The 26,484-nt window shown below is 43.8% G+C and overlaps 1 protein-coding gene across 1 annotated transcript in view; it reads right to left on the bottom strand.

Annotated features, from left to right (window-relative positions):
* Positions 1-2,157: 2,157 nt before the first annotated feature.
* The window catches only part of LOC129824025 (translation initiation factor eIF-2B subunit gamma-like), a 45,056-nt gene continuing 20,729 nt past the window's right edge, over positions 2,158-26,484 (bottom strand). The window contains exons 6-12 of the mRNA XM_055883294.1: positions 20,782-20,871; positions 17,926-18,059; positions 17,599-17,789; positions 17,215-17,277; positions 15,582-15,730; positions 7,036-7,139; positions 2,158-2,373 (exon numbers count right to left, since the gene is read on the bottom strand). Coding sequence (XP_055739269.1) covers positions 2,321-2,373; positions 7,036-7,139; positions 15,582-15,730; positions 17,215-17,277; positions 17,599-17,789; positions 17,926-18,059; positions 20,782-20,871 — 784 coding nt within the window. The 3' untranslated portion in view covers positions 2,158-2,320. The remainder of the gene's footprint in view (positions 2,374-7,035; positions 7,140-15,581; positions 15,731-17,214; positions 17,278-17,598; positions 17,790-17,925; positions 18,060-20,781; positions 20,872-26,484) is intronic.

Below are 26,484 nucleotides of genomic sequence, written 5' to 3'. Positions count from 1 at the left end.
AAGCCATGGTGGTTTACTACTGAAATATATCAGAGTTGGTGTGCCTCACGTGCCTATAGGTTATTATACTATACATGGATCCCCCCCCCCCACACACACACCCTTTGTTAAAGTAGCATAAGCAAGTGTTATTTCTGTTGAGCTGCTTAAAAAGACACTGTGTGTGTGTGTGTGTGTGTGTGTGCTTCTGTGTGTTGGAGGTGGGCGTGAAGGTTGAACGGAGGCATGGGGGACGCAGCAGTGTCTCAAAAGGTAGGGCTGCAAAAAAGGGAGGAAATTAGTTTGTGCCTCAAGAACAGAGAAGACAAATTGAGGAAGTGTTCTGTTAATGTGTAGAGGTCAGCAACGAACATGCAGGTTTTTGCCACTTGGGTGGCCTAGCCAGTCTCTCACCCTCCAACATGCTCAGCCCTCCAGCCCCAAAACCACCCACCCAAAAAGTCCCAAACTCCACCCCACCCCACCACACACACTCCTCCCTTGGAGCAGAGCGGGTGACTGCCTATTTTGCTCCAAGCCCTGAAACTTCTCTTCCCTCTCCCCCCTAGATGTCATTTGGTCAGTGTGACCAGCACCCCGTTTGGCCTGGAAGCCAGGGCAGGGTACTCCTCCACAAGAACTGGTGTCAACCAGCTCTCTCGCCTGGTGTACGTCCCAAATGGCACCCTAATCCCTATACTGATTTGATTTATTTACTGCACTACTAAAATGGGGAATATGGTGCTATTTGGGACACAGCCTCTTGGACCAGCTCCTGGACAGTATTTATATTACTGTCTACATGTCGTCTCCATTGGCTTCACAAGGACCACTGCACTTACACTACTTCCTGTAACTGCCAAAGGCATATTAAACCACTGCCTGCCTGTTAACATTAGTATCTTTATTTGGATTAGAGCCTGCCAACGTTCACGGCTAGCCATGCAGCTGAGCTGACACAGAGGTACGGAGGTGTGGACAGAGGAAATCAACAATCATAAAAAATAGCAGTGGTACATCTAGAAGACATTAAACATGGAGATTCAATTTCTTTTCATCACTTTGACTAAGTTCCCAATTTCTGTTGAGTGACCACTCTAATTAATTTAATCCTTTATAGTCTGTCCATGGTGGTGGGATTTGTTTTATCATAGTAACAAATAGCCCTATGGAGACTAACCCAGAGACGAGAGCTGATATATGATCTGTTGGATGACATCTGATCCCGAGCCCTGGAAAACACAAGCATCTGCCACATTCGGACCAGAGAGGTGGGGACTGACACTGAACACAGAACTCCTAACCTAACTAACACAGCCACAATGACTCAGGAGTTGGCTGCTGTATAAATATACAAACCTGGCTTTAAAAAACAACCCATGCCAGATCTCATAAATTGGACTTGATGCTCTCAGGTCAGAGGCTGCTGAAAGGGTTAAAGTTTAAAGCAGGAAGAAGAATGAAAATAACATTATCTTTAATTTATGTTACCATTTATCTGTGTGTTCAAGTCTTTAAATGGCCAGAAAAAGGAGTCCTTCGAGGATTTTTTTTTACAATAACATTTGTATCGGGACTTGAATCTATTGTCTGTATAAAAAATATAAAAAATCAAAAGTGAGTTGAAAGTTCAGTTATTATTCTAGCGTCACTAACGACAAAAACAAAAGAGAAAAGACAGACAACATAATTACTCTGCCAATGACGATAAATTACTTTATTGGTCACGGACACAATATGAAGCAGGCCACTGTAAATCACACGACAGACGGAGCATCTTCCTGGAGATCTGTCGTTGTTTGTGACTAAGGAACTTCCGACCTGTAATTTAAGAAATGCGCTGGCGAAAGAATGCAATAAATCTTTGACAGCAAAGAAGAAAAAAAGTCAAGAGACCAACTCCTAAATTTCTATCAATTTGTGAACGTGGGAGGGATTATGTGTTACTTGATGAGATCTCACTGGGTGGTCCAGCCCACATTTGTGTACAAATAAACTTAACCCCCAATGTGCTGCTCTGGTCCTCTGCTGCACCACACGGCACAGACACAGACTACCAGGCTGTATAGTCGTGTGAAGAAATGTATGTATAGACCGAACAAACACTAAACAAAACTTTATAGAATCACCCAGAAATAACAGACAAGATTCACACAAAGAACACCACTGAAACTGATCCTTGGGATAAATAAAATTGCTTTTATTTGGACACAATGTAAAAAAAGACAATGGAGATGGTGATGTGTGGAACTGCCTGGTAGTAAGTCAGTTTGCCTCACTGCTGTGGTCTGTTGGATCGGTCAATAAGGTGTTGTTCCTGTCGGCCAGTCTTCCCCCTGGTCTAGATCTCCATCAACTGGTCAGTTCCAACGATCACCTCGTTAGTCCTTTCAGCTACAGGTGAGAAGAAACCTCTCACAATTAGACATTTGAGTTAGAAGATTATGACCCTTTGTTCTTCTGTAGAACCTAGTATTTGAGATGGACTGTATAATTAAGCAGGCCTAAGACCCCTAGACCTATAGCGAGTGGTTAATTGGGTTTGTAAAACAACAGTGTTTGATAAACTGAAGTTCTGGTCTTTGAAGTACTTTTCAAGCAGAAATTAAGTGTCACAAGGCAGTTAACATGCTCAACTCAGACAAAAAGTATGCAGTGCATTGCAAAAGTATTCAGACATTTTGGATTTCTTCACATTTCGTGTTACAAAGTGGGATTAAAATGGATGTAATTGTACATTTTTCGTCAATCTACACAAAATACTCTGTCAAAGTGGAAGATTTTTTATATACAATACCGTTCAAAAGTTAGGGGTCACTTAGAAATGTCCTTGTTTTTAAAAGAAAAGCAAATTTTTTGGCCATTAAAATAACATCAAATTGATCAGAAATACAGTGTAGACATTGTTAATGTTGCAAATGACCATTGTAGCTGGAAACGGCAGATTTTTTATGGAATATCTACATAGGCGTACAGAGGCCCATTATCAGCAACCATCACTCCTGTGTTCCAATGGCACGTTGTGTTAGCTAATCCAAGATTATAATTTTAAAAGGCTAATTGATCATTAGAAAACCATTTTGCAATTATGTTAGCACAGCTGAAAAATGTGTTGATTAAAGAAGCAATAAAACTGGCCATCTTTAGACTAGTTGAGTATCTGGAGCATCAGCATTTGTGGGTTCGATTACAGGCTCAAAATGACCAGAAACAAAGACTTTCTTTTGAAACTACTCAGTCTATTCTTGTTTTGAGAAATGAAGGCTATTCCATGCGAGAAATTGCCAAAAAAACTGAAGATCTCATACAACGCTGTGTACTACTTCCTTCGCAGAAAAGCGCAAACTGGCTCTAACCAGAATCGAAAGAGGAGTGAGGCCACAGTGCACAACTGAGCAAGAGGACAAGTACATTAGAGTGTCTAGTTTAAGAAACAGACAACTCACAAGTCCTCAACTGGCAACTTCATTAAATAGTACCCGCAAAACACCAGTTTCAACGTCAACAGTGAAGAGGCGACTCCGGGATGCTGGCCTTCTAGGCAGAGTTCCTCTTTCCAATGTCTGTGTTCTTTTGCCATCTTAATCTTTTCTTTTTATTGGCCAGTCTGTAATATGGCTTTTTCTATGCAACTCTGCCTAGAAGGCCAGCATCCCAGACTCGTCTCTTCACTGTTGACGTTGAGATTGTCCATATACTACAAACCCCTGAGGAAGCTTATTGCTATTATAAACTGGTTACCAACGTAATTGGAGCAGTAAAAATACATGTTGTCATAGCCATTGTATATCAGACCGTATACTATGGCTATCAGCCAATCAACATTCAGGGCTAGAACCACCCAGTTTATAACGGTGCTTTTAGAACAGCTATCTTTTTCAATGGCTGTGATGGGAGAAAACTAAGAACGGATCAACAACATTGTAGTGACTCAACAATAATGACCTAAATGACAGAGTGAAAAGAAGAATACAAATATACAGAATATACAAAAATATGTATCTTGTATGCAACCAGCAAAGGAAGACACTTTGCTGGTTGCGTAACACTTTTTGTTTGGGGAAAATCCAACACGGCACTGAGTAAATGCCTCCTTTTCAAGCATGGTGGTGGCTGCATCATGGTATGGGTATGCTTGACATTGGCAAATACTCTGGAGTTTTTCAGGATAAAAAGAAACGGGATGCACATGCAACATCCTAGAGGAAAACCTGCTTCAGTCTGCTTTACTCCAGAGACTAGGAGAGGAATTCACCATTCAGCAGACCAATAACCTAACACAAGGCCAAATCTACACAAGTTGCTTACCAATAAGAAAGTGAATGTTCCTGAGTGGCCAAGTTACAGTTTTGACTTAAACCTGCTTGAAAAGCTGTCAAGACTTGCTGTCTAGCCATGATCACCAACATCTTGACAGAGCTTCAAGAATTTAAAAGAATAAATGGGCAAATATTGCACAATCCAGGTGTGTAAAGCTTTTATAGAATTACCCAACAAGATTCACAGCTTTAACATCAATGCCAAAGGTGTTTCTAACATATATAAGTATTCAGTTCCCTGAGTCAATACAACGACATTTTAGTGATTTCATTTATCTTGAAAATAATATGATTTTTCTTCCACTTTGACATTAGAGTATTTTGTGTAGATTGTTGAAAACAAAAAGCAAATTGAATCCATTTTAATCCCACTTTGTAACACAAAGGGAATAAATCCAAGGGTTCTGAATACTTTTACAAGGCACTGTATATTTTCAGAGTGTGCCAAATCATACACATTTCTAGGATTTCGACACTTTCCCTCTCAATATGACAGATGGACCAGGATTTCAGGAGAAAAACAAGGGGAATGCAGATGATTCTTTCCCTCACATAAGGGCGATGCCTAACAGCCTATTGAGACAAACCCGAGGAGAGCCTGCTATCCATCCAGAGCAACACAGCTAATCCAAACTAAACCTGGGAAAGTGATTCATGATCCATATAAATACATTTTAGTGTGAAGGAATCTGAACAAAGGCTCTGTTTTTGCATTCAGAGTTAGGAGGAAAGAGAAACAGAGCATGAAACACCAGGAGAGCAGTGTATTTCTAAGACACAGTGAGGGAGAGGAGGAGAGGAGGAAGAGGAGAGAAGAGCATATCTGTCTCCCTGAAGCATGGAGAACAGTCTTCTTCCTTTATGAAACAGCAGCAACACCTGCAGAGTCCCACCGCCACCTGACTGCTTGTGCAGTCAGAAGACGTTTGTATGTCTGTCTGTGGCTGCCTGACAGGGTGGTCTCTCTCCACAGACACTTCCATCTAACTGCTTTATGAGTGGAGGCATAATGCTTTTACCAGTCTTGCTCCTCATTTATCCTCTGACGAGAGAGAGGCGACCCACCTGATACGGATGCTGTTCAGAAGCAAACTGAGCCAGTGAGGAGCAACTGCTTCAGGGGATTTATATATAAAGCAACTGCTCTTTGTTTCATATGGATATCATTTCTGTAAAAGAGAACCCACTGTTCACAGTATGCATGTAATATGTATGTATACACAGTGGGCCAATAGCTTGGGGTGATAGTAGTCAAAGCTGTATGTCTGATGGATAGCCATGAATAGGACCACCCTGTGAAGCCAGATTGAAAGGGAAAATAAATACCTTTTACTTCAAAACAAAGTGTTAGTATATCAATCCGAGACAGTCACTATAGTAGAGAAGGCTGTATCTAAGCACTATCCAACCTTAGTTTAAACCAAAGTTCAGGTTTAACATCTAATTTGGCCTTAATTATCCATATCACGTAAGAAGAAAAAAAGAACAGTACTTTTTATATCATTAAGATTAAACTATTCAAATTGAAGGGGAACTTGGCACTTTGAAGTGATGAGTCAAAGTGCTTTTGACTTCTGAACTTAAAAGAGAACGGTTGTTGGCATCCTCCGGGCTATTTCGAGACTTTATGGCAGTTATTATAAGTGATGCTTTTATAATGATAGGTTATATTAACCTCTGCTCTGTGGCACTCTGTTAGCCTTTTTTCAGGGGCTATCTTTGAATTGTGCTCTCTTGCTGTGCTGTGCTTTAAGCTTATAGGAGTTAGGTGGTGTTGGTGGCGAGGGAGGGGGATGGGGGGTGGATGCTGGGCTGGGGGGCTGAGTGTATGGGAAGTACAAGGATCTAGCTTGTAATTTGGGATTTCTGGGAGCCGTTCCATAAGCCAGTGCTTTCCAGGTTATGGCAGGCTAATCAGGTCCAGTCTCACTCCGATAACCATGCCGGGCTGGGAAGTTGGATGGGCAGGGTGGAAGGGGGTCGGTTGGGAGGGAGGTAAATGTTGCAGTATTTGGTGCAGGGGGCCGTGGTGTAGCAACACCCTGTTGTTCAGTCAATTAGGTTGAGCAGGCCTTGGACATCTTAGGGGCGCCCCTGACAGTGTCATTGATGGAGAGGTTAGAGACCAGGCCAGGACCACCCGGAATTCAACAGCCACCAGACACCCTTCCCCCCACCCCACAATCCCCAAAACACACACAAACATACAAACACACAGGAACACACACACAACCCCCCAGTTTGATCAAGGACTATGGACAAGGGGATTAAGAATATTTCAAAAATAGGGTTAGGTATAAATGCGCTTTAAGAAGGAGAATAAAACGCATGGCACACGCAGGCGCGCGCCACACACACACATTCACCCAGTCACATAAACATTTACCCACACAAGTTCACACCAATCACACCCAATTTCAATTTTTGGAACATTCCTCCCGGTTACAATACTACATGACTTGTAGCATGTGTCATTTCCGCCCGTTGAGGGACGCAAAATTCAGGTACCTTTCTCAAACTCCCATTTTTTCCCAGAAATCCCAGTGGGAAGTTTCCTGGATTTCCTACTTATTCTCTCCTGATTCGAGGAATCTACCAAACAGGATTTCTGAAAAACCTGGAAAATTTTGGGTCACCGGAATCTTGCAACCTGCGGTATACTACTGCTGCCTGATAGAGTAGAGGGGAGTGGTACTGTGTGTGATAGCAAGGTGAAGTGAGGCAGTAGTATGCTCACCATCTGGCTCTATGCGCTGGGCACTCCCCACCAGGCAGTATTTGATGTCTGCACCTCGGCCAATCACAGCATTACTGCAGATCACACTGCCCTGGATGTTACACCTGTAGAACAAACACAGAGCAGCATCAACTGTCAATCTCCCTTGAGAACTAGTACACTATCACACTGTGCAGCTTGTGGGTATCTATGAAAACATCGCAGCAGAGTTGATTTCTGGCCAGTGGTCACTGACATAACACAGTCAAAATCCTGGTTTTATGTACTGTTTAAACATCTACTCCAATTTCAAGGAGGCCGTTTTCTGGATGAACAGTAACTTGTCCCGCTGTCTGTAGCTGCTTTAAACTGCACAGGCTCACACACACACACACACACACACACACACACACACACACACACACACACACACACACACTAATATTTTCCAGGGATCACTTTGGCACTATAAAAACTATATCACTTTATTTGCCCAGTTTGATGTTTACTTGACATGCCTGGGCCAGGCCAGGTTTTTTTCAGAGTGGAAGAAGAACATATTTACAATGAACATTTCTCTTTCATGTCTTCAGCTAATTGCACAGCTGAGGGAGGTCCTTGTCCTTTCCTGCCTCTGACCCCCCTTAAAAGGAAACATGATCCCTCAGAGTTTTCAGCTGTCTTGTTTTATTTTCCTAAAGAGACTAGATTAGCGTCAGTGTTTCCCCTGTATTCATTCATTGTTGCCGCCACACCAATTATTTTATTTATGGAAAAATGCTTTCAGTCTAAACTTAAAATGACTAAAACTAGACAAAGTATGCAGAAAAGATAATTGACATATATGTTTTATTATAATCTTTCAGAAGTAAAAAAAAAAAATCTAGACATTGTGAAAATAGAAAATTCAAAAAAGGATGAATTAAGGAATATTTTGGTCATGGCTGGATTACTGATGGGGCAGGCAGGGCACATGCCCAGGGGGCCTGATTGGGGTTCCCATTGGTTTAGTTAGAATGGTTGAGCATAAGAACATAGAATTAGCCATGGCAAAATGCATAGAATTGCAGGAAATTAGTTCACACTGCACAATTTCCTCTCAGCTCCATGGGAAAATGTATCGAATTGCAGGAAATCAGTTGAAAAACAGATTTTTTCTCTCTCCACCACCAATTCCAGAACAATTTAAGCCACACAAACAAGCTGACCACAGCCATTACGACACCGCCCACCACTAAGACCCTATTGATCCAGCAACACATGAACAACCCAGCCCAAAATCCCCCGCAACAGTTACCAGCACTGCTAAAAAAAACCTAGAGGAAAGACTGAGCATGCATATTGAAGAACAACACCAGCCTCTACCTCGTGTGGGCAAATTATACACCATCAACATTTAAAATACAACAATGCCATTGTCAGGGCTCCCGAGTGGCGCAGCGGTCTAAGGCACTGCATCTCAGTGCAAGAGGCATCACTACTGTCCCTGGTTCGAATTATTATATATATTTTTTTTTTTTTTCACCAGGTTCGCCAGTTGAGAACAAGTTCTCATTTACAACTGCGACCTGGCCAAGATAAAGCAAAGCAGTGCGACAAAAAACAACACAGAGTTACACATGGGATAAACAAAAGTACAGTCAATAACAATAGAAAAATCTACATGCAGTGTGTGCAAATGGAGTATGGAGGTAAGGCAATAAATAGGCCATAGTAGCGAATCAATTACAATTTAGCAAATTAACACTGGAGTGATAGATGTGCAGGTGATGTGCAAAAGAGCAAAAAATGTAAATAAAAACAATATGGGGATGAGGTATTTACAGATGTGCTGTGTACAGCTGTAGTGATCGGTGAGCTGCTCAGACAGTTGATGCTTAAAGTTAGCGAGGGAGATATAAGTCTCCAACTTCAGCGATTATTGCAATTCGTTCCAGTCATTGGCAGCAGAGAACTGGAAGGAAAGGCGGCCAAAGGAAGTGTTGGCTCTGGGGATGACCAGTGAGATATACCTGCTGGAGCGCGTGCTACGAGTGGGTATTGTTATGGTGACCAGGGAGCTGAGATAAGTTGGAGCTTTACCTAGCAAAGACTTATAGATGACCTGGAGGCAGTGGGTCTGGTGACAAATATGTAGCGAGGGCCAGCCGACGAGAGCATCCAGGTCGCAGTGGTGGGTGGTATACGGCGCTTTGGTGACAAAACGGATGGCACTGTGATAGACTGCATCCAGTTTGCTGAGTAGAGCGTTGGCGAAGTCGAGGATCGGTAGGATGGTCAGTTTTACGAGGGTATGTTTGGCAGTGTGAGTGAAGGAGGCTTTGTTGCGAAATAGGAAGCCGATTCTAGATTTCATTTTAGATTGGAGATGCTTAACATGAGTCTGGAAGGAGAGTTTACAGTCTAGCCAGACACCTAGGTATTTGTAGTTGTCCACATATTCTAAGTCAGAACCGTCCAGAGTAGCGATCGGTTGAAATGCATGCATTTAGTTTTACTAGTGTTTAAGAGCAGTTGGAGGCCACGGAAGGAGTGTTGTATGGCATTGAAGTTCGTTTGGAGGTTTGTTAACAGTGTCCAAAGAAGAGCCAGATGTATACAGAATGGTTTCGTCTGCGTAGAGGTAGATCAAGGAATCACCCGCAGCAAGAGCGACATCATTGATAGATACAGAGAAAAGAGTCAGCCCGAGAATTGAACCCTGTGGTACCCCCATAGAGACTGCCAGAGGTCTGGACAACAGGCCCTCCGATTTGACACAATGAACTCTGTCTGAGAAGTAGTTGGTGAACCAGGCGAGGCAGTCATTTGAGAAACCAAGGCTGTTGAGTCTGCCGATAAGAATACAGTGATTGACAGTCGAAAGCCTTGGCCAGGTTGATGAATATGGCTGCACAGTACTGTCTTTTATCGATGGCTGTTGTATCGTTTAGTACCTTGAGCATGGCTGAGGTGCACCCATGACCAGCTCGGAACAGCGGAGAAGGTACGGTGTGATTCGAAATGGTCAGTGATCTGTTTGTTAACTTGGCTTTCGAAGACTTTGGAAAGGCAGGGCAGGATGGATATAGGTCTGTAACAGTTTTGGTCTAGAGTGTCTCCCCCTTTGAAGCGGGGGATGACTGCGGCAGCTTTCCACTCTTTAGCAACCTCAGACGATACAAAAGAGGTTGAACAGGCTAGTAATAGGGGTTGCAACAATGGCGGCGGATAATTTTAGAAAGAGGGTCCAGATTGTCTAGCTCAGCTGATTTGTACGGGTCCAGGTTTTGCAGTTCTTTCAGAACATCTGCTATCTGGATTTTGGTGAAGGAGATGCTGGGGAGGCTTGGGCAAGTAGCTGCGGGGGGTGTGGAGCTGTTGTCCGGGGTTGGGGTAGCCAGGAGGAAAGCATGGCCAGCCGTGGAGAAATGCTTATTGAAATTCTCGATTAACGTGGATTTATCGGTGGTGACAGTGTTTCCTAGCCTCAGTGCAGTGGGTAGCTGGGAGAAGGTGCTCTTATTCTCCATGGACTTCACAGTGTCCCAGAACTTTTTGGAGCTAGAGCTGCAGGATGCAAATCTCTGTTTGAAAAAGCTAGACTTTGCTTTCCTAACTGACTGTGTGTATTGGTTCCTGACTTCTCTGAACAGTTGCATATCACGGGGAAAATTCGATGCTAGCGCAGTACGCCACAGAATGTTTTTGTGCTGGTCAAAGGGCAGTCAGGTCTGGAGTGAACCAAGGGCTATATCTGTTCTTAGTTCTATTTATTTTTTAAATGGGCATGCTTATGTAATATGGTGAGGAAGTAACTTTTAAAAAACAACAATGCATCCTGTACTGACGGGATGATGTCAATATCCTTCCAGGATACCCGGGCCAGGTCGATTAGAAAGGCCTGGTCGCAGAAGTATTTTAGGGAGCGTTTGACAGTGATGAGGGGTTGTCGTTTGACCGTGGACCCATAACGGATGCAGGCAATGAGGCAGTGATCGCTGAGATCCTGATTGAAAACAGCAGAGGTGTATTTGGATATTAGGATGGCCGGTGTGTTAAGCATATCCCAGTTTAGGTCACATAGCAGAACAAACTTTGAAGATAGATAGGTGGCAATCAATTCACATTTGATGTCCAGAGCACAGTTGGGAGCTTAGGGGGGTCTATAACAGGCGGCAACAGTAAGAGACTTAATTCTGGAGATTCATTTTTAAAATTAGAAGCTCTAACTGTTTGGGCAGAGACCTGGAAAGTATGACAGACCTTTGCAGGTTTTCCCTGCAGTAGATTGCAACTCCTCCCCTTTTGGCAGTTCCATCTTGACGGAAAATGTTGTAGTTGGGGATGGAAATCTCCAAATTTTTGGTGGCATTCCTAAGCCAGGATTCAGACACTGCAAGGACATCAGGGTTGGCGGAGTGTGCTAAAGCAGTGAGCAAAACAAACTTAGGGAGGAGGCTTCTGATGTTAACATGCATGAAACTAAGGCTTTTACGGTTACAGAAGTCAACAAATGAGAGCGCCTGGGGACACACAGGGCCTGGGTTAACCTCTACATCACCTGAGGAACAGAGGAGGAGTAGGATGCAGGTATGGCTAAAGGCTATCAAAACTGGTTGTCTAGTGCGTTGGGGACAGACAATAAAAGGAGCAGATTTCTGGGCATAATGTACAGACAGGGGTATGGTAGGGTGTGGGTAAACCTAGGCATTGAGTGACGATGAGAGAGGTTGCATCTCTGGATGCACTAGTTATGCTAGGTGAGGTCACCGCATGTGTGGGAGGTGGGACAAAAGAGGTATCTGAGGCATGTTGAGTGGGGCAAGGGGTTCCGCAGTAAAATAAAACAATAATAACTACCCTAAACAACAGTATACAAGGCATATTGACATTAGAGAGAGATATAAAGCGAGGCATAAAGCAATCACAGGTGTTGATTGGGAGAGCTAGCTAAGACAACAAATGGGTAAGACAACAACAGGTAAAATGGCGATGAATGGGCAGAGAGGGTCAGTTAACTACACAAAGGGCCCGAGATCGAGGGTAGGGCCGAAAACAAAATAAACAAAACAAAATAAACAAAATGGAGTACCGTGATTAATGAACAGCCCAGCAGGCGTCAGCTATGTAGCCAGGTGATCATAGGGTCCAGTGAACAGCAATAGATGAAACAGGGAAGCCATTAGGTAGTCGTTACTACGCTAGCAAGCGGGAGACATGGCGGTCATAAAGATAGCAGGCCGGGGCTAGCAGAAGCATCTTCACTGACGTCCGGCAAAGGCTGGTTGAGGGCATAACGGGTGGAATTACATCGGCAGATCAGTCATGATGGATCGGTGGGGCTCCGTTTCTACAAAGGGTCCAGGCCAATTGGCAAAAGAGGTATTGTAGCTGGAGTAATTTCGTTTGCTAGCCGGGAGATGCTCCTGGCTCGAGGCTAACTTGTGCTAGCTTCGGGACAAGGGCGTTAGCCACTATAGCCACTCAGTAGCAGCTAGCTAGCTGCGATGATCCGATGCAAAGGTCCAGCGCTTACGGCAGGAATCCGGTGATGTAGTGGCTTCTAGTCATGTTAGTGAAGAGTCCGGGAGGCATCATCTGTGTAGCCGAGTGATCATAGGGTCCACTGAGCAATCCGGGAGATGGGCCTGGCTCAAGGGGAGCTTCGGGGCTGGGCCACTCAGTAGCAGCTAGCTAGTTGCGATGATCTGGAGTAATGGGCCAGAGCTTACGGCAGGAATCTGGTGATGTAGTGGAGAAAAGCAGTCTGGTATGCTCAGGGTGGATATCGTGCTGTGCAGACTGGCGGGTATTATCCAGGCTAAAAGCGTCTGGTGTCTGAGCTAAAGGTAAAGGCCGCTAGCAGTGGCTAACAATGACTAAATAGCTAGTAGCTAATTAGCTGGTTAGCATCTGATGGCTAGCTTCTGATGGAGGTTCTAGCTATAGGTTCTAAAAATAGCAGATCCGTATCACATTGGGTGAGGCGGGTTGCCGGAAGGTATATTTAATTTTAAAATGAAAAAAAAAGATATTGAAATATATACGAAAAAAGACGAATTTGTTCTTAACTGGCTTACATACTGAAATAAAGGTTAAAAAAATATAATAATAAAAACAATTATAATATTTCGATATCGTCAGGTTTGTTTTGTTGAGGACATGCAGTAAAGAAACATTATAGACAGTTCATCAAAGCTGAGACCAAGCATACCCCCATGTCAAAATAAACCCCCATGTTGTAATCATTATTAGCACTGAGCTCAGTCTAAACAATGGTAGGTTGGTTTGGGGTCTAGGCAGTATACTCATTCCTTTGAGTGGAGTAAGAAGTCAATAATATTTCAAATTCTTAGCCTAATCTTCATTTACTGTTAATTTACTCATTATCAAACATCCAAATTGTTTCTTCATACCTTTGATTGATCAAAGCAAACTTAAACTGCACAATAAAAAGAGGAAATCAATAAACCTCAATTCAGGATTTAATCTCATCTTCCCATATGTAACTGTCATAGTGAAACTCCAGACCCTGGGTGGCAGGCAGAGGCATGCTAAATCTCAGTACCAGCAGTTGGAAAGACTCTGAGGTAGTGGTGGTAGTGTGTTGGGTTAGGCAGGAGAGCTGGGGGAACCAACAGATTGAGCTCTGTGGGGCGGGCTGAGGAGCAACATGCATGAGCCTCTGACACGCTAGGCCCTGCATCCACTCACACAGGCAGGTTTGTATTGGCTGCTGTTGCACAGAGGGCATTCTATTCAGGTGGTGGTCCTAAGGTTGGAGGGAGATGGGGGTGAGGAGGGAGGGAACCCGGCTGGGGGGGGGTGGATGGCAATTGGAGATTACAAGGATTGGAGTTTTAAACAGAGAGACCACCAAAGAAGCCCAACTGAAACACCACTAATTACTGACACTATGCTCCTCCTTGCTGTGAGTCCCCCCCCCCCCACTTTAAGCACCCACCTCTTCCGCCGGCCTCCCTCGACCCCCCAAATATCCTTAGCTTTGTAAACAAGCCCTCCTACATACAAACAAAGGGCCCAAAAATGCAAGTGCCTTCTTTAACATGCCAGGGATTTACTAATCCCCTCTTACATTTTTTTTTATGTTGTGAAAGAATTGCCATTTCTTTCTTTTTCTGCACTAACTGGGACATGAGGGTACCTACACTGGCTCTGGCCTCCCTGTCTTTAAGAGGGACTATGCTAAAGCCTAACTCTGCCAGTTAAAGCTCTTCCCCAGGATTTGAGGATGTGTGAATTTAAAATAACAGACTCCTTTTCTACTTCTCAGTGGTCGCTCTCCTGCGATTCATGTCATGCTTGCAGTTTTAAATCACCAGCCAGGACATCCTTTCAACCGACCAGCACGAGTGAAAATACTTTAATTAAAAATGTCTCCCAATGCTAGGCTGAAACCCCCCCCAATTCAGAGTAGATTTACTTTCCAGTCAGCAATCCACCCACAATAAATAGTTGAAAATGAAACTTAAGGTAGAAAACAAGTGTGATTAATGTTTTTTTTATCCCAAAAGTTTGTGCAAATATGTTCACAAGTCTATCAACTCACTGTGCAACAACTTGTGAGTTATATGGATGAAGTGAAATACGTTGTTGCTGAGAATCCAGACGTTTAACCATGTATATTCATCACCTATGTGCTTTTGTATTGCATTGTAAGCATGCTCTGGTTCACTGCACACCAATAGACATTGTCAACATAGAGTTCTCCATTTTACCCACATATCACATAAAACAAGCCTCAGTCAGTCCCCTCGCACTGCAGCCATCTCCCTCCCTCCCTGTTCCCCTTTGTCCTCTCTCTCCCTCTACACTGGCCTCTGAAACCTACTTGTTCCCCTTGGTCCTCTCTCTCTCCCCTCTCCCTCTACACTGGCCTCTGAAACCTACTTGTTCCCTTTGGTCTTCTCTCTCCCTCTACACTGGCCTCTGAAACCTACTTGTTCCCCTTGGTCCTCTCTCTCCCTCTACACTGGCCTCTGAAACCTACTTGTTCCCCTTGGTCCTCTCTCTCCCTCTACAATGGCCTCTGAAACCTACTTGTCTTCTCTCTCCCTCTACACTGGCCTCTGAAACCTACTTGTTCCCCTTGGTCCTCTCTCTCTCTCTCTCTACACTGGCCTCTGAAACCTACTTGTTCCCTTTGGTCTTCTCTCTCCCTCTACACTGGCCTCTGAAACCTACTTGTTCCCCTTGGTCCTCTCTCTCTCTCTCCCTCTACACTGACCTCTGAAACCTACTTGTTCCCCTTGGTCCTCTCTCTCTCTCTCCCTCTACACTGACCTCTGAAACCTACTTGTTCCCCTTGGTCCTCTCTCTCTCTCTCCCTCTACACTGACCTCAAACTTAATTGATCCCCTATGTGCTTCAACACTATACTAGGCTTAATTGGGGAAGGGAGTTGACTGCCAATCCTTTCAAATGGAAAAAGATAATTGTTTCTTCCACTGCTTTCTCTCCACCATAAAGTATCATCTGTGACTATCTGGTAAAATGACTGTCCTTGGGTCAAAGGGCTCAGTGGTAGAAATGGTCCAAATCTGTATACAGTAGACTCTACTCACCCCTCCTCAATGGTGACTCCATGCATGATGATGGAGTTGGTTACTTTGACCTTCTCCCTGACGGTGGTGGACACGCCGATTGTCGATCTCTTGATGGATGTCTTGTCTGAGATCTGACAGGAAGCTCCTATTATGCTGTCTGCACCAATCTAACAGACAATAGGCAGACGTGGTAGAACGTTGTCAGTAAAAAGATAATGAGCAGAAAAGACCACGACAGAATTCACATTTCACTCTGATCCCTTCCTACACTTTACTATATTAGTGAGTCAAATTCCAGTGTAAAAATGTTAACTCTTTATATGTCTGTTAATGAGAGAAAAGAGAGAACTATAAGATGATATTTTAGAACTCAAATGTGTACGACAGTTGGGAAAGCAGTTTGAACATAAAGATAATGGAGAGGCAACCTACAAATGTAGGACCTTAATTTGAGCCAGTTTGCTACAGCAGGAGAATAATCCTGCAGCAACAGAAAATGTGAATTATTATGTGGATTATAATTCATGGCCATTTTTGTAGGGGTTGATACATTTTTCGTAAGGGAAAATCAAATCTGTAATTTCAGACTTGGAAATTATAAACTTCAGAAGCCTTTTTAAACCTCAAATACACTACAAGTTAAACATTTCCAAGTTCTCCTGCAACACAGTGATCAAATTAAGATCCTACATCTGTAAGGGCGATTTCACACATATTGTAGTTCTGCGATTTAGTTCGAATCAGAATTCAACAATTTTTTACATTGTATTTTTTTCATTTGGTCTGGTTGGTTTCACATTGCCAAATGACAAACAAACTAAAATGCCTAAACAAATCCTTGTGACTGATATTGATTATTGTCACATGCCCAACAATTCAGTAAACAAAGTGTTCAGGCAAGTCATTTGTTTATTGGGGAAAAATGTGCACGTTAAATTCATCTATGATTATGAAGAAGCATAACTTGTGTCCCAAACTTCATATTACTTTCCCTTTGGTCTTTCAACAACATGCGGGAGGAGGAAACAGCGCAATGGCCGCTCTAACTGTGACGTGGGTAGGCTATATTCAGCAGCGTATAGCCCCGTCTGCCCTAATCTGCATCGGGTGCGCTCATACATGCTCCGCTATTCAGACTGTTTCAGATATATCAAGTTATGGTTGGCTACAGTTAAAGACGTACATGGCCGTACAGCAGTGTTCTATAATATACTTTCATAGTTTTCGAATTCTCAGAGCGGCTCAAGCAATTAATCCAACCATTGCCACATTCAAATGATTAAGCACCGCGTACGCGGATCCACGTTGGTTGGACATTTTGGGGAGGTGCGAAGGTCGGGCTGTGCGTCCCCAGCGGGATATGTCACAATGGGAAGCTGGACTATCGCGGATCCCAATCTGAATTGAGCTTTACTCATAAATCCTCTATGACACCTACAGCATCTTACCGCATAGACAACTAACAAGAATACCATGTGACTCACCAAAGCACACTCACTCTAATGTCACCCTCACTCACCAGAAACTCTCAATCCTGCGAATGACTCACTCTCAGACTCAGTCAGAAAATCCACATTGTACCAGACGTCTAAGAAAACCACCCATCTAGCTACTCTTAGTGCGTTCCCTGTTGGTCATAGTAGTTACTCACCAGACAGCGCTCAGAGACCACTGCTGATGGATGGACTGCAGGCTCATCAAACAGCTTAGGGGCCTGGAACACAGGAGAGAAAATGGATGAAGATAAAGCAATACTGTCAGTCATGTTCAGGAATCATTCTTATCATTGAAATATGAAAATTTCTTAAATGTTTTTGTGCCATCTAGCAGACGTTCTTATCCAGAGCGACTTACAGTAGTGAGTGTGTACATTTTCATATATATATTTTTTTTCCCCCCCCACACTGTTCCCCTGTGGGAATCAAACCCACAACTCTGGCGTTATGTTGGTCACAGAGCCTGCTATTAAACTAGGTTTTCTGTAAAATAACCAAGTGCGTCACATTTTCTACACAGTGTCCCTTCACTCACTCACCAGGCGATTGGCTTCGATGTAGGCCGCTAGCGTATTGACGCGGTAACATATTCCCTCGTCCATGATGTGCACGTAGCAGCGCAAGCGTCCTCCGTGGTAGGCCTCGCTCATGTCCCCACGGTGGTCATTCCAACAGGACCTCTCCTGGGTTAGATGCAGCAGCTCCTCATCCCTGGACGAGATCTGGATTTCTACACACACATATTTCAGCAGATACACACAGGTGAATGTGTGTGTGTATGTGCGCGCATGAACATGAAGTGAGTTACAACCTAGCTACGGAATGTCTTAAATGTTCAAGCATAGTCTATTTGGAATGTTCATTACCTAAGTTAACATTGCTATCGATTTTCTTTAGGTTCTGATGAGTTTCATCGTTGACCTTCGGAGAGTTGGTGGATTTAGAGAACTGTTTGCGGACCAGATACGGGACTAACTCTCCCCGAATCGAAGAGATTGATCTTTGAGAGAAAAACAAAACAAAATACAATAGTTACTGAATTGCTTAAATAGTACATTCACTGAAAGTAAAAGGTACATTTTACCCTCATGATGTGTGTAACCTTTGACCCTCAAATCTTTTGAAGAGTAATAAACATAGAATTAGAATTAGTAGAGCGGGCATAGAAATCTGACCATGGCAATTGACCTGAATGGGAAAGCACATTCTACTCATTCTATTTCTATGAGCAATAATTGTCAGCGTAGGTTGAGGGAGATATTTCCTCATGGTCAATCCAAATGATAGATGTAGGGAGAGGGGCGTTAGAAGAAGGACAATTCCTTTGAGTGTACATGGTTAATATCCATGTATTGAACACTCTCACAAGCTGAATGCCCAACTCTGCTCATGAGGGTTTTATGCTAACCAGAAAACAAAGAAACAACCATGATAATTTCATGGTGTACGCGTTCAAGGGTTTCCTAACAGGTAAAAAAAAAAAAAATACGGCTGAATCAAGGTTTCAAACATCCAAGTAAGCCCTGTAGGCAATTTTAATTTCTCCTCCTCACTTCTGCACTGCACTCCATGTCCCTCTCCATCTCTCCTCCTCACTCTCTTTTTAGTTTCTTTGAAGGGAGATTAGAATTTCCATCTGAATGCTGAGAAAGAAACAACAGTTACTCTGTCCATTTTTCTCCATGAGCGCTCCACAGCAGAGCAGCTTCAAAAGAGAGAAGAGCGAGAAAGAGGGCGAGAAAGAGAGGGGGAGAGAAAGAGAGAGAGTGAGAGAGGGAAAGGGAGAGAGAGAGGAAAAGGGGAGAATGTGAAAGAAAAGGGAGTTGAATTTAAAGTCAACCTACTTTGATGAGAAATAAAAAAGGGGGTAGTGGTTTTGGGGTCTCCTGAGTCTGGACGGCAGATTAGATGAAATTATATTCACATCAGGACGACTGGTGAATAAATAGGGCTCCCGAGTGGCGCATCTCAGTGCTATAGGTGCTAGAGGCGTCACTACAGACCCTGGTTTGATGCCAGGCTGTATCACAACCGGCCGTGATTGAGTCCCATAGGGCGGCGCACAATTTGCCCAGCGTCGTCTGGGTTAGGATTTGGCTGGGGTAGGCCGTCAACTGACTTACCTAGTTAAATAAAGGTTAAATTAAAATATGTCAAAGCAATGGGAAGCAGCAGGAACAAGCGACTGCGTTGCTGCATATTTATGTAAATCCCCTGTAGAAAATGTATATTTAAAGGGAAAGGGATCGAGCTAGTGAGGCAATGAACTCTCCAATTAATGCCACCTGTGCTTATTTTCAACACCACTTAAAGGAGCTGCTGGGTCTCCTCACAATACCAGTTTAACAAGCATAAAGGGACTGGGGGCCTAGACTGGGGGTGGGTGGAGGAGTAGAAGGTTGGAGCTTCTGCTTTTGGTCTTGCAGGTTGTGGGGGGGAGAATCACCTGCCTAGGATGTATTGGCTGGAGAATGTGAGTAGATTAATTTAACACCATTAGAAATATAGGCTACATCAATAGGACGTACATTTATCAAAGTGAGATGCATTTCAACTAAGTGAGGCATCTAACAATGCATTTAATTGCTTGGCCTGGATTTTAATGATCAGGTGTATATCTTTAAAATTATGGATCATTTGATCTGGTGGTGGTGGCTACAGAGCTCCAATAAATTACATCTATATGTTATAAGCTTTAAGTAAATCAATGGTGGTGGCCATGGTAAATCTATGGTGGCTATTATATATAATAACCCAAACATTTAAAATGGGCAATAAACAACATACTTTCTGATTGGTCCAAAGTGATTGCACTTGAAAAGAAGGTACAAAAAGTATGAGGAAGTGAGATGATCACCACAGTTGTGATTGAGGTGTACCTCTGACACTAACGCTCAAGGGGGTAAAAGCCTAATAAACTGCTCAAGTGGCACATTGTAAAACAAATGAACACCTAACAAGAATACATACCAGTCTCAAAGCCTTTCCACAGTCACAGTCTGTTCATATATTAACTCCAATTCAACATGCATGCAACATGGCAAGAAAGGTGCCATTCGCTATTTCACCTGTATCTAGCAACACACTGTATTCACATTTATGTGGATGGTTATTGGTACCTTTTAAAAAAATAATTTGATATACACTGAGTGTAGAAAACATTAGGAACACCTTCCTAATATTGAGTTACACCCCCTTTTGCCTGCAGAACAGCCTCACTTTGTCGGGGCATTGACTCTACATGGTGTCAAAAGCGTTCCACAGGGACGCTGGCCCATGTTGACTCCAATGCTTCTGCTTCTGGCTGGATGTCCAAACTGGTGAGCGTGAAAAACCTAGCAGCATTGCAGTTCTTGATTCAAACCGGTGGGCCTGACACCTACTACCATACCCCGTTAAAAGACACTTAAATCTCGTCTTGGTCATTAACCCTCTGAATGGCACACATACACAATCTGTCTCAATTGTCTTAGGTTAAAGAAGGATTTTTAAGCCTTTTCTCCTCTCCTACACTAATTGAAGTGGATTTAACAAGTGACATCAATAAGGGATCATAGCTTTCACCTGGATTCACCTGGTCAGTCTGTCTACTGTTTTGTACACTCAGTGTACATTTAACATAAAACACATGTGATGACATGCAAAAAAGTTGACATGGAATGACATGCAAAAGTTCATACACAAAGGATGCAACCAAAGTCAAACATGCGAAAAGGCCTCACTTGTTATCAGCGAGGAAGTGGACCACAGACTTCTTCAGGCAGTACAGGTGGGCGTCCACAAGGCCAGTTTTGATGTGCATCCTTGGATGTCTGAATGAAAGAGAGACAGACGTGGGGGGTAAATCAAATCACATTCAAACTAAAAAGCTGGGGACTTGTACATGACATTGCTCTATACCCACGTAAAAACACAGTAGTTGTAATAGAACAATTGTAAAGGCATGTTCTATGACATACGTTAACAGTTAGTTTGGAGTTAAAGGGATTTTTGATATTACCCAGGTGGATTAAGGATTAGTCCCAATTTCACTTTTGTAGGTGACAAAATTCTACTAGAGTTGTGTGTTACACAGGTATAACTTCATGTAACGTAATGTAACTGAATGTCAATGTTCATGGCACAACACACCATAAAGTACCCTGTAGCAGACAGCATGCCTCCTCACGAGCAAAACCACTGTTTTCTTCTCAGAATTTGGTTTTAATTAGATGACAGAATTAAAATAATGGCACCCTTTCATTCTGATTTTTATTTGTCTGCTGAAAGCAGTAAGTGACTGAACAAACAGAACATCTGCTATAAGGGGAAAAAAAGATAGGTGACAAAAGTCCCTGGGATATCATGGCACCTGTGTATTGTCCCCTGCAGGCCTCCATCCGCAGGCCCTGCCCCAGAAGCCTGGCTGCCATGGTAACCGTGTCCAGTCTGGTGAGATGCCAACACAAGCAGACCCCCCCAATTGTTTTACAGCCTGCAATTGACATGACAACGCTCTGGGTATAGAGCCTCTGTCTGTAGTAAATGGCACTCTATTCCATTTATATTGCTGTATAAAAGGGTAGTGCACCATAATGCTCTGATCAAAAGTAGAGCACTATATAGAAAATAAGGTGCCATTTGGGACAAGTCCTGCCCTGGAGGCCAGTGTAATTCATCTGAGAGCAGAGCAACCGGTGTGATGTGGGAAGCGTCTCAAATGAAAATCAATTCGTATTTGTCACATACGCCGAATAAAACAAGAGAGACGACTTTACCATGAAATGATTACTTAAGAGCCCCTTTCTCAACGATACAGTTAAAAAGTAGAACATTAACAAATAAATAAAAAAGAAAATACACCCAATGACCAAAAGTATGTGGACACCTGCTCAAATGTCTAATTTCAAAATCATGGGCATTCATATGGAGTTGGTCCCCCTTTGCTGCTATAACAGCCTCCACTCTTCTGGGAAGGCTTTCCACTCGATGTTGGAACATTGCTGCGGGGACTGGCTTCCATTCCGCCACAAGCGCATTACTGAGGTCGGGCACTGATGTTGGGCGATTAGGCCTGGCTCGCAGTTGGCGTTCCAATTTATCCCAAAAGGTGTTTGATGTGATTGAGGTCATGACTGGCCTGCACAGAGCCAAGTTCTTCCACACTGATCTCCACAAATAATTTCTGCATGGACCTCACTTTGTGCACAGGGGCATTGTCATGCTGAAACAGGAAAGGACCTTCCCCAAACTGTTGGAAGCTCAGAATCGTCTAGAATATTTTTGTATGCTGTATACAGGAACTAAGGGGCCTAGCGCGAACCATGAAAAACAACCTCCAAACTTTACAGTTGGCACTATGCATTGCGGCAGGTATCGTTCTCCTGGCATTCACTAAACCCAGATTTGTCAGTTGTACTGCCAGATGTTGAAGCGTGATTCATCACTCCAGAGAATGAGTTTCCACTGCTCCAGAGTCCAATAGTGGCGAGCTTTACACCACTCCAGCCAACTCATGGCATTGCACATGGTGATCTTAGGCGTGTGTGTGGCTGCTCGGCGATGGAAAACCATTTCTGAAGCTCCCGACAAACAGTTATTGTACTGACGTTGCTTCCAGAGGCAGTTTGGAACTTGGTAGTGTGTATTGCAACTGAAGATAGATGATATTTACGTGATACGCACTTCAGCACTTGGTGGCCCCGTTCTGTGAGCTTGTGTGGCCTACCACTTCACGGCTGAGCAGTTGTTGCTCATAGACGTTTCCACTTCATAATAACAGCACTTACAATTAACCAGCACTTACAATTAAATAAATGAGTGTAGTAACACAATCAAATAAAAATAACGAGGCTATATACAAGGAGTACCGGTACCGAGTCAGTGTACTGGGGTACAAGGTAGTTAGGGTGATTGACTGAGGAAATATACATGTAGGTTTGGTTGTGATTAATAGAAGCACTATGTACATGTAGGTAGTAAATGAAAAGCAGAAAGTATGGGTAGCCATTTAATTAACTGTTCAGTAGTATTATGGCTTTGGGGTAGAAGCTGTTCAGGAGCCTTTTGGTCCCAGACTTGGCGCTCCGGTACCAATTGCCATGTGGTAGCAGAGAGAACAGACTGTGACTTGGGTGGCAGGAGTACCTTTTTAGACCCTTTGACCCTTTTTAGTGCCTTACCTTCTCTGACACCGCCTGGTATAGAAGTCCTGGATGGCAGGGAGCTCGGCCCCATGATGTACTGGGCGTTACACACTACCCTATGTCGCGCTCTGCGGTTGGATGCCGAGCAGTTGCCATACCAAGCGGTGATGCAGCTAGTCAAGATGCTCTGGATGGTGCAGCTGTATACGTTTTTAAGGATCTGATGGCTCATGCCAAATCTTGTCAGCCTCCTGAGGGTGAATACGTGTTGTTGTGCCCTCTTCACGACTGTGTTGGTGTGTTTGGACCATGATAAGTCCTTAGTGATGTGTACACTGAGGAACTTGAAGATCTCAACCATCTCCACTACAGCTCCGTCGATGTGAATAGGGGTGTGCTCGTCCCTCCGTTTCTTGTTGTCAATGATCAGCCCCTTTGTCTTGCTGACGTTGAGGGAGATTGTTGTCCTGGAAGCACACTCCTCCCTGTAGGCGTCTCATCATCGTCCGGTGATCAGGCCTACCACCATCGTGTCGTCAGCAAACTCTAAATGGGTGTTGGAGTTGTGGGTGAACAGGGAGTACAGGAGGGGGCTAAGCACGCACCCCTGAGGAGCTCCCGTGATGAGGGTCAGCGAGGCGGATATGGTGCCTACCCTCACCACCTGGGCAGCCCGTCAGAAAGTCCAGTATCCAATTGCAGATGGAGGTTTTTAGTCTCAGGGTCCTTAGCTTAGTGATTAGCTTGGAAGGCACTATGGTGTTGAACGCTGAGCTGTAGTCAATGAACAGCATTCTCACATAGGTATTCCTTTTGTCAAGGTGGGAAAGGGCAGTGTGCAGTGCAAAAGAGATTGCACCATCTGTGAATCTGTTGAGTCGGTATGAGAATTGGAATGGGAGGTGCAGCTGAAGAAAGAAAGAAAGAGGGAAAACTCAGAGGATCAGAAGGTGTGGGGCAATGTGTTAAAAAACTTTGATTGAGTGGAGAATAATTGCTGTTGGGGTTTATTTTGAAGTGCTCTGGGGAAATTACCATGATAATATAATGTTGGTTACAGAATTAAATCTAAACCTGCAGTCAAAATGGCCTACAATAGCCTACACCAGGGGTAGGCAACTAGTCAGCCTCGGGCCGAAAATAACAATAATTTCGTACCTTGATTAGAGACACGATCACATTTCTTTTTATTTGTAAGATAAAAAATAAAAAACACTTGCAGGCCGTTTTGGTTCCTCTGGCCGCCTGTTGCCGACCCCTGGCCAAACATCAGCTCTCCAAGACTGTGGTGTCAGTTAGAAAAGCTGGTGTTCTGTTCACTGCAGTTCTGGCCATGGTGAATGCAGGTCTCATCCTCTGAGAAGGCCTCTATAAGCACTGTTCACATAAAACATATAAAATCAAATTTTATTTGTCACATGCACCGAATGCAACAGGTGTAGTAGACCTTACAGTGAAATGCTTCAGAGTCCAAAACGTGTACGGGTACGCACAGCAGCACAGCAGCGTGATAGAATGTTGGATCACTGGCTTTCATACTTTTGGAATTCCCAGCGCAGCAATTTCTCCAACCGTCACCACGTTCAGATGGGCTGTGCATCCCCCGCGGAAGGTGGTCTTAGAGCCACATAGCTATGTCACAATGGGTCGTTGGACTATCACGTCTCTGGATTCTGAATTACGCTTAAAGTATGACCAGGTGACCAGACTCCATAAACAGCTCCTTGGACAGAACCTACGCAATGGGTCAGATAAGACCATAGCCGTACATTCACTAGCCTATATTCTACATGACCTCTGGGTCAGAGCATCAGGTGAAATAGATGACAAACCTCCACCATGATTAGAGTGATGAAACACTATCATAGCGACCCGGCTATCCAGCCTGCCGGGTGGTGTTGCAGTCAACCTGGCCCCCCATTCTCTCCTCCTCCCCTAAATGTAACATTTATGAAGCGAGACCATAAGAAAACCATCTCATCTCCGGGACTTTATGTGACTGCCTCCCCCGCTCCGTCTTTTCTTGGGTGAAGAATGCGATTTGAAGCATTGAGAATGAGTCAGCTCTGTTTGGCCATGCAGATTTCAGAACCAGATGCCGGGCTGTATAAATCATGTTTTGAGGGGGAAGAGGGAAGCGGGTAAACAAGCAAGAGGTAAATTACTACAACTTTGAGCCATTCCATTAACCAGCTCACAGAGGGGACATGTGCTGAACCCGCCAACGAGGGGCTGAAAACAGAGACAGGAATATCATAGCACACAACCAGCATCTGACATCATTGTTTGGCACCTGTGGGGCTGGGCAGTCAGGCAGGGAGGCAGGCCAGCAGGAGAGATACCCAGGGATCAGTGTGTTGTGGCTGGAGGTGTGGAGGAGAAGGGTGTGGGTCAACGTGTGCCCTTTATGGAGAATTGCACCATGGTTAAACACAAGCAAGAGCAGCAACAGGCCTAGTCTGTCTACTGGGAAGGCCTACATGCTGGAGGAAGGACCTCCATTTGCATGATCATTTTAGTAGAACTACAATACACATCGTTTGGCCATAAAGCCACTGCATTTGCCAAACAAGTTTAATGTGTAATTCCTGGTAGTCTACAGCAGAGGTTCACAAATGTTTCGCTAAGGGCCCTTCCAGCATTGGGTAACATCCCCACTGCACAAGCACTGTTAGTGAGACAAACTGTTCACACCCCTCGTTGGTGGAGAAAATTTTGCAGGTTTAAAGCTTATTTTCTGCAATTCTACACATTTTGTCATGGGGTGCAAAGAACATTTTGCAGTTTTAAAGTACATTTTCGTGCAATTCTATACATTTTGCCCTGTATAACATGTATTCATGTGATATTTTTGTGACAAAAAATTACAACAATATCTATGAGCTACAAAACAAAAAAATGTTAGCCGAAATGGGCTAGTTGAGCTGGACATTATAGTTATATATAGCTCTAAGGTATGCAATGACCAACAGGAACTGATGATGCACTATCCAATTTCGAAATTGCACCTTGTGCATTCTACTATTACAACTTTCAAGAGTAAGTTTAAAGCCACCTCCTCCCCAGGGGCCGCGCCCCACAGTTTGGGAACACCAGGTCTAGAGGGCCTGGCTGGTGAGTGAAACAGAACATTGTTGGAAGACTCCTCGGGCTTGGGTGACTCACTTCCAAATAGCTTAATGACTTACTACTAAAAACCTCCACGTGTAGTAGGCCCTAAACGAGCACATTACACATGGCAGCAGCGCTGTGAGGTAAATGGTCCTTGTGCTTTTCTCTGAAGGGACAGTTCTAACTGCT

The sequence above is a fragment of the Salvelinus fontinalis genome, chromosome 26, assembly GCF_029448725.1.
Source record: "Salvelinus fontinalis isolate EN_2023a chromosome 26, ASM2944872v1, whole genome shotgun sequence".
Classification (NCBI taxonomy): domain Eukaryota; kingdom Metazoa; phylum Chordata; class Actinopteri; order Salmoniformes; family Salmonidae; genus Salvelinus; species Salvelinus fontinalis.
The sequence above is the reverse complement of the archived record's forward strand: the minus strand, read 5'-3'. Positions and strand labels throughout refer to the sequence as shown.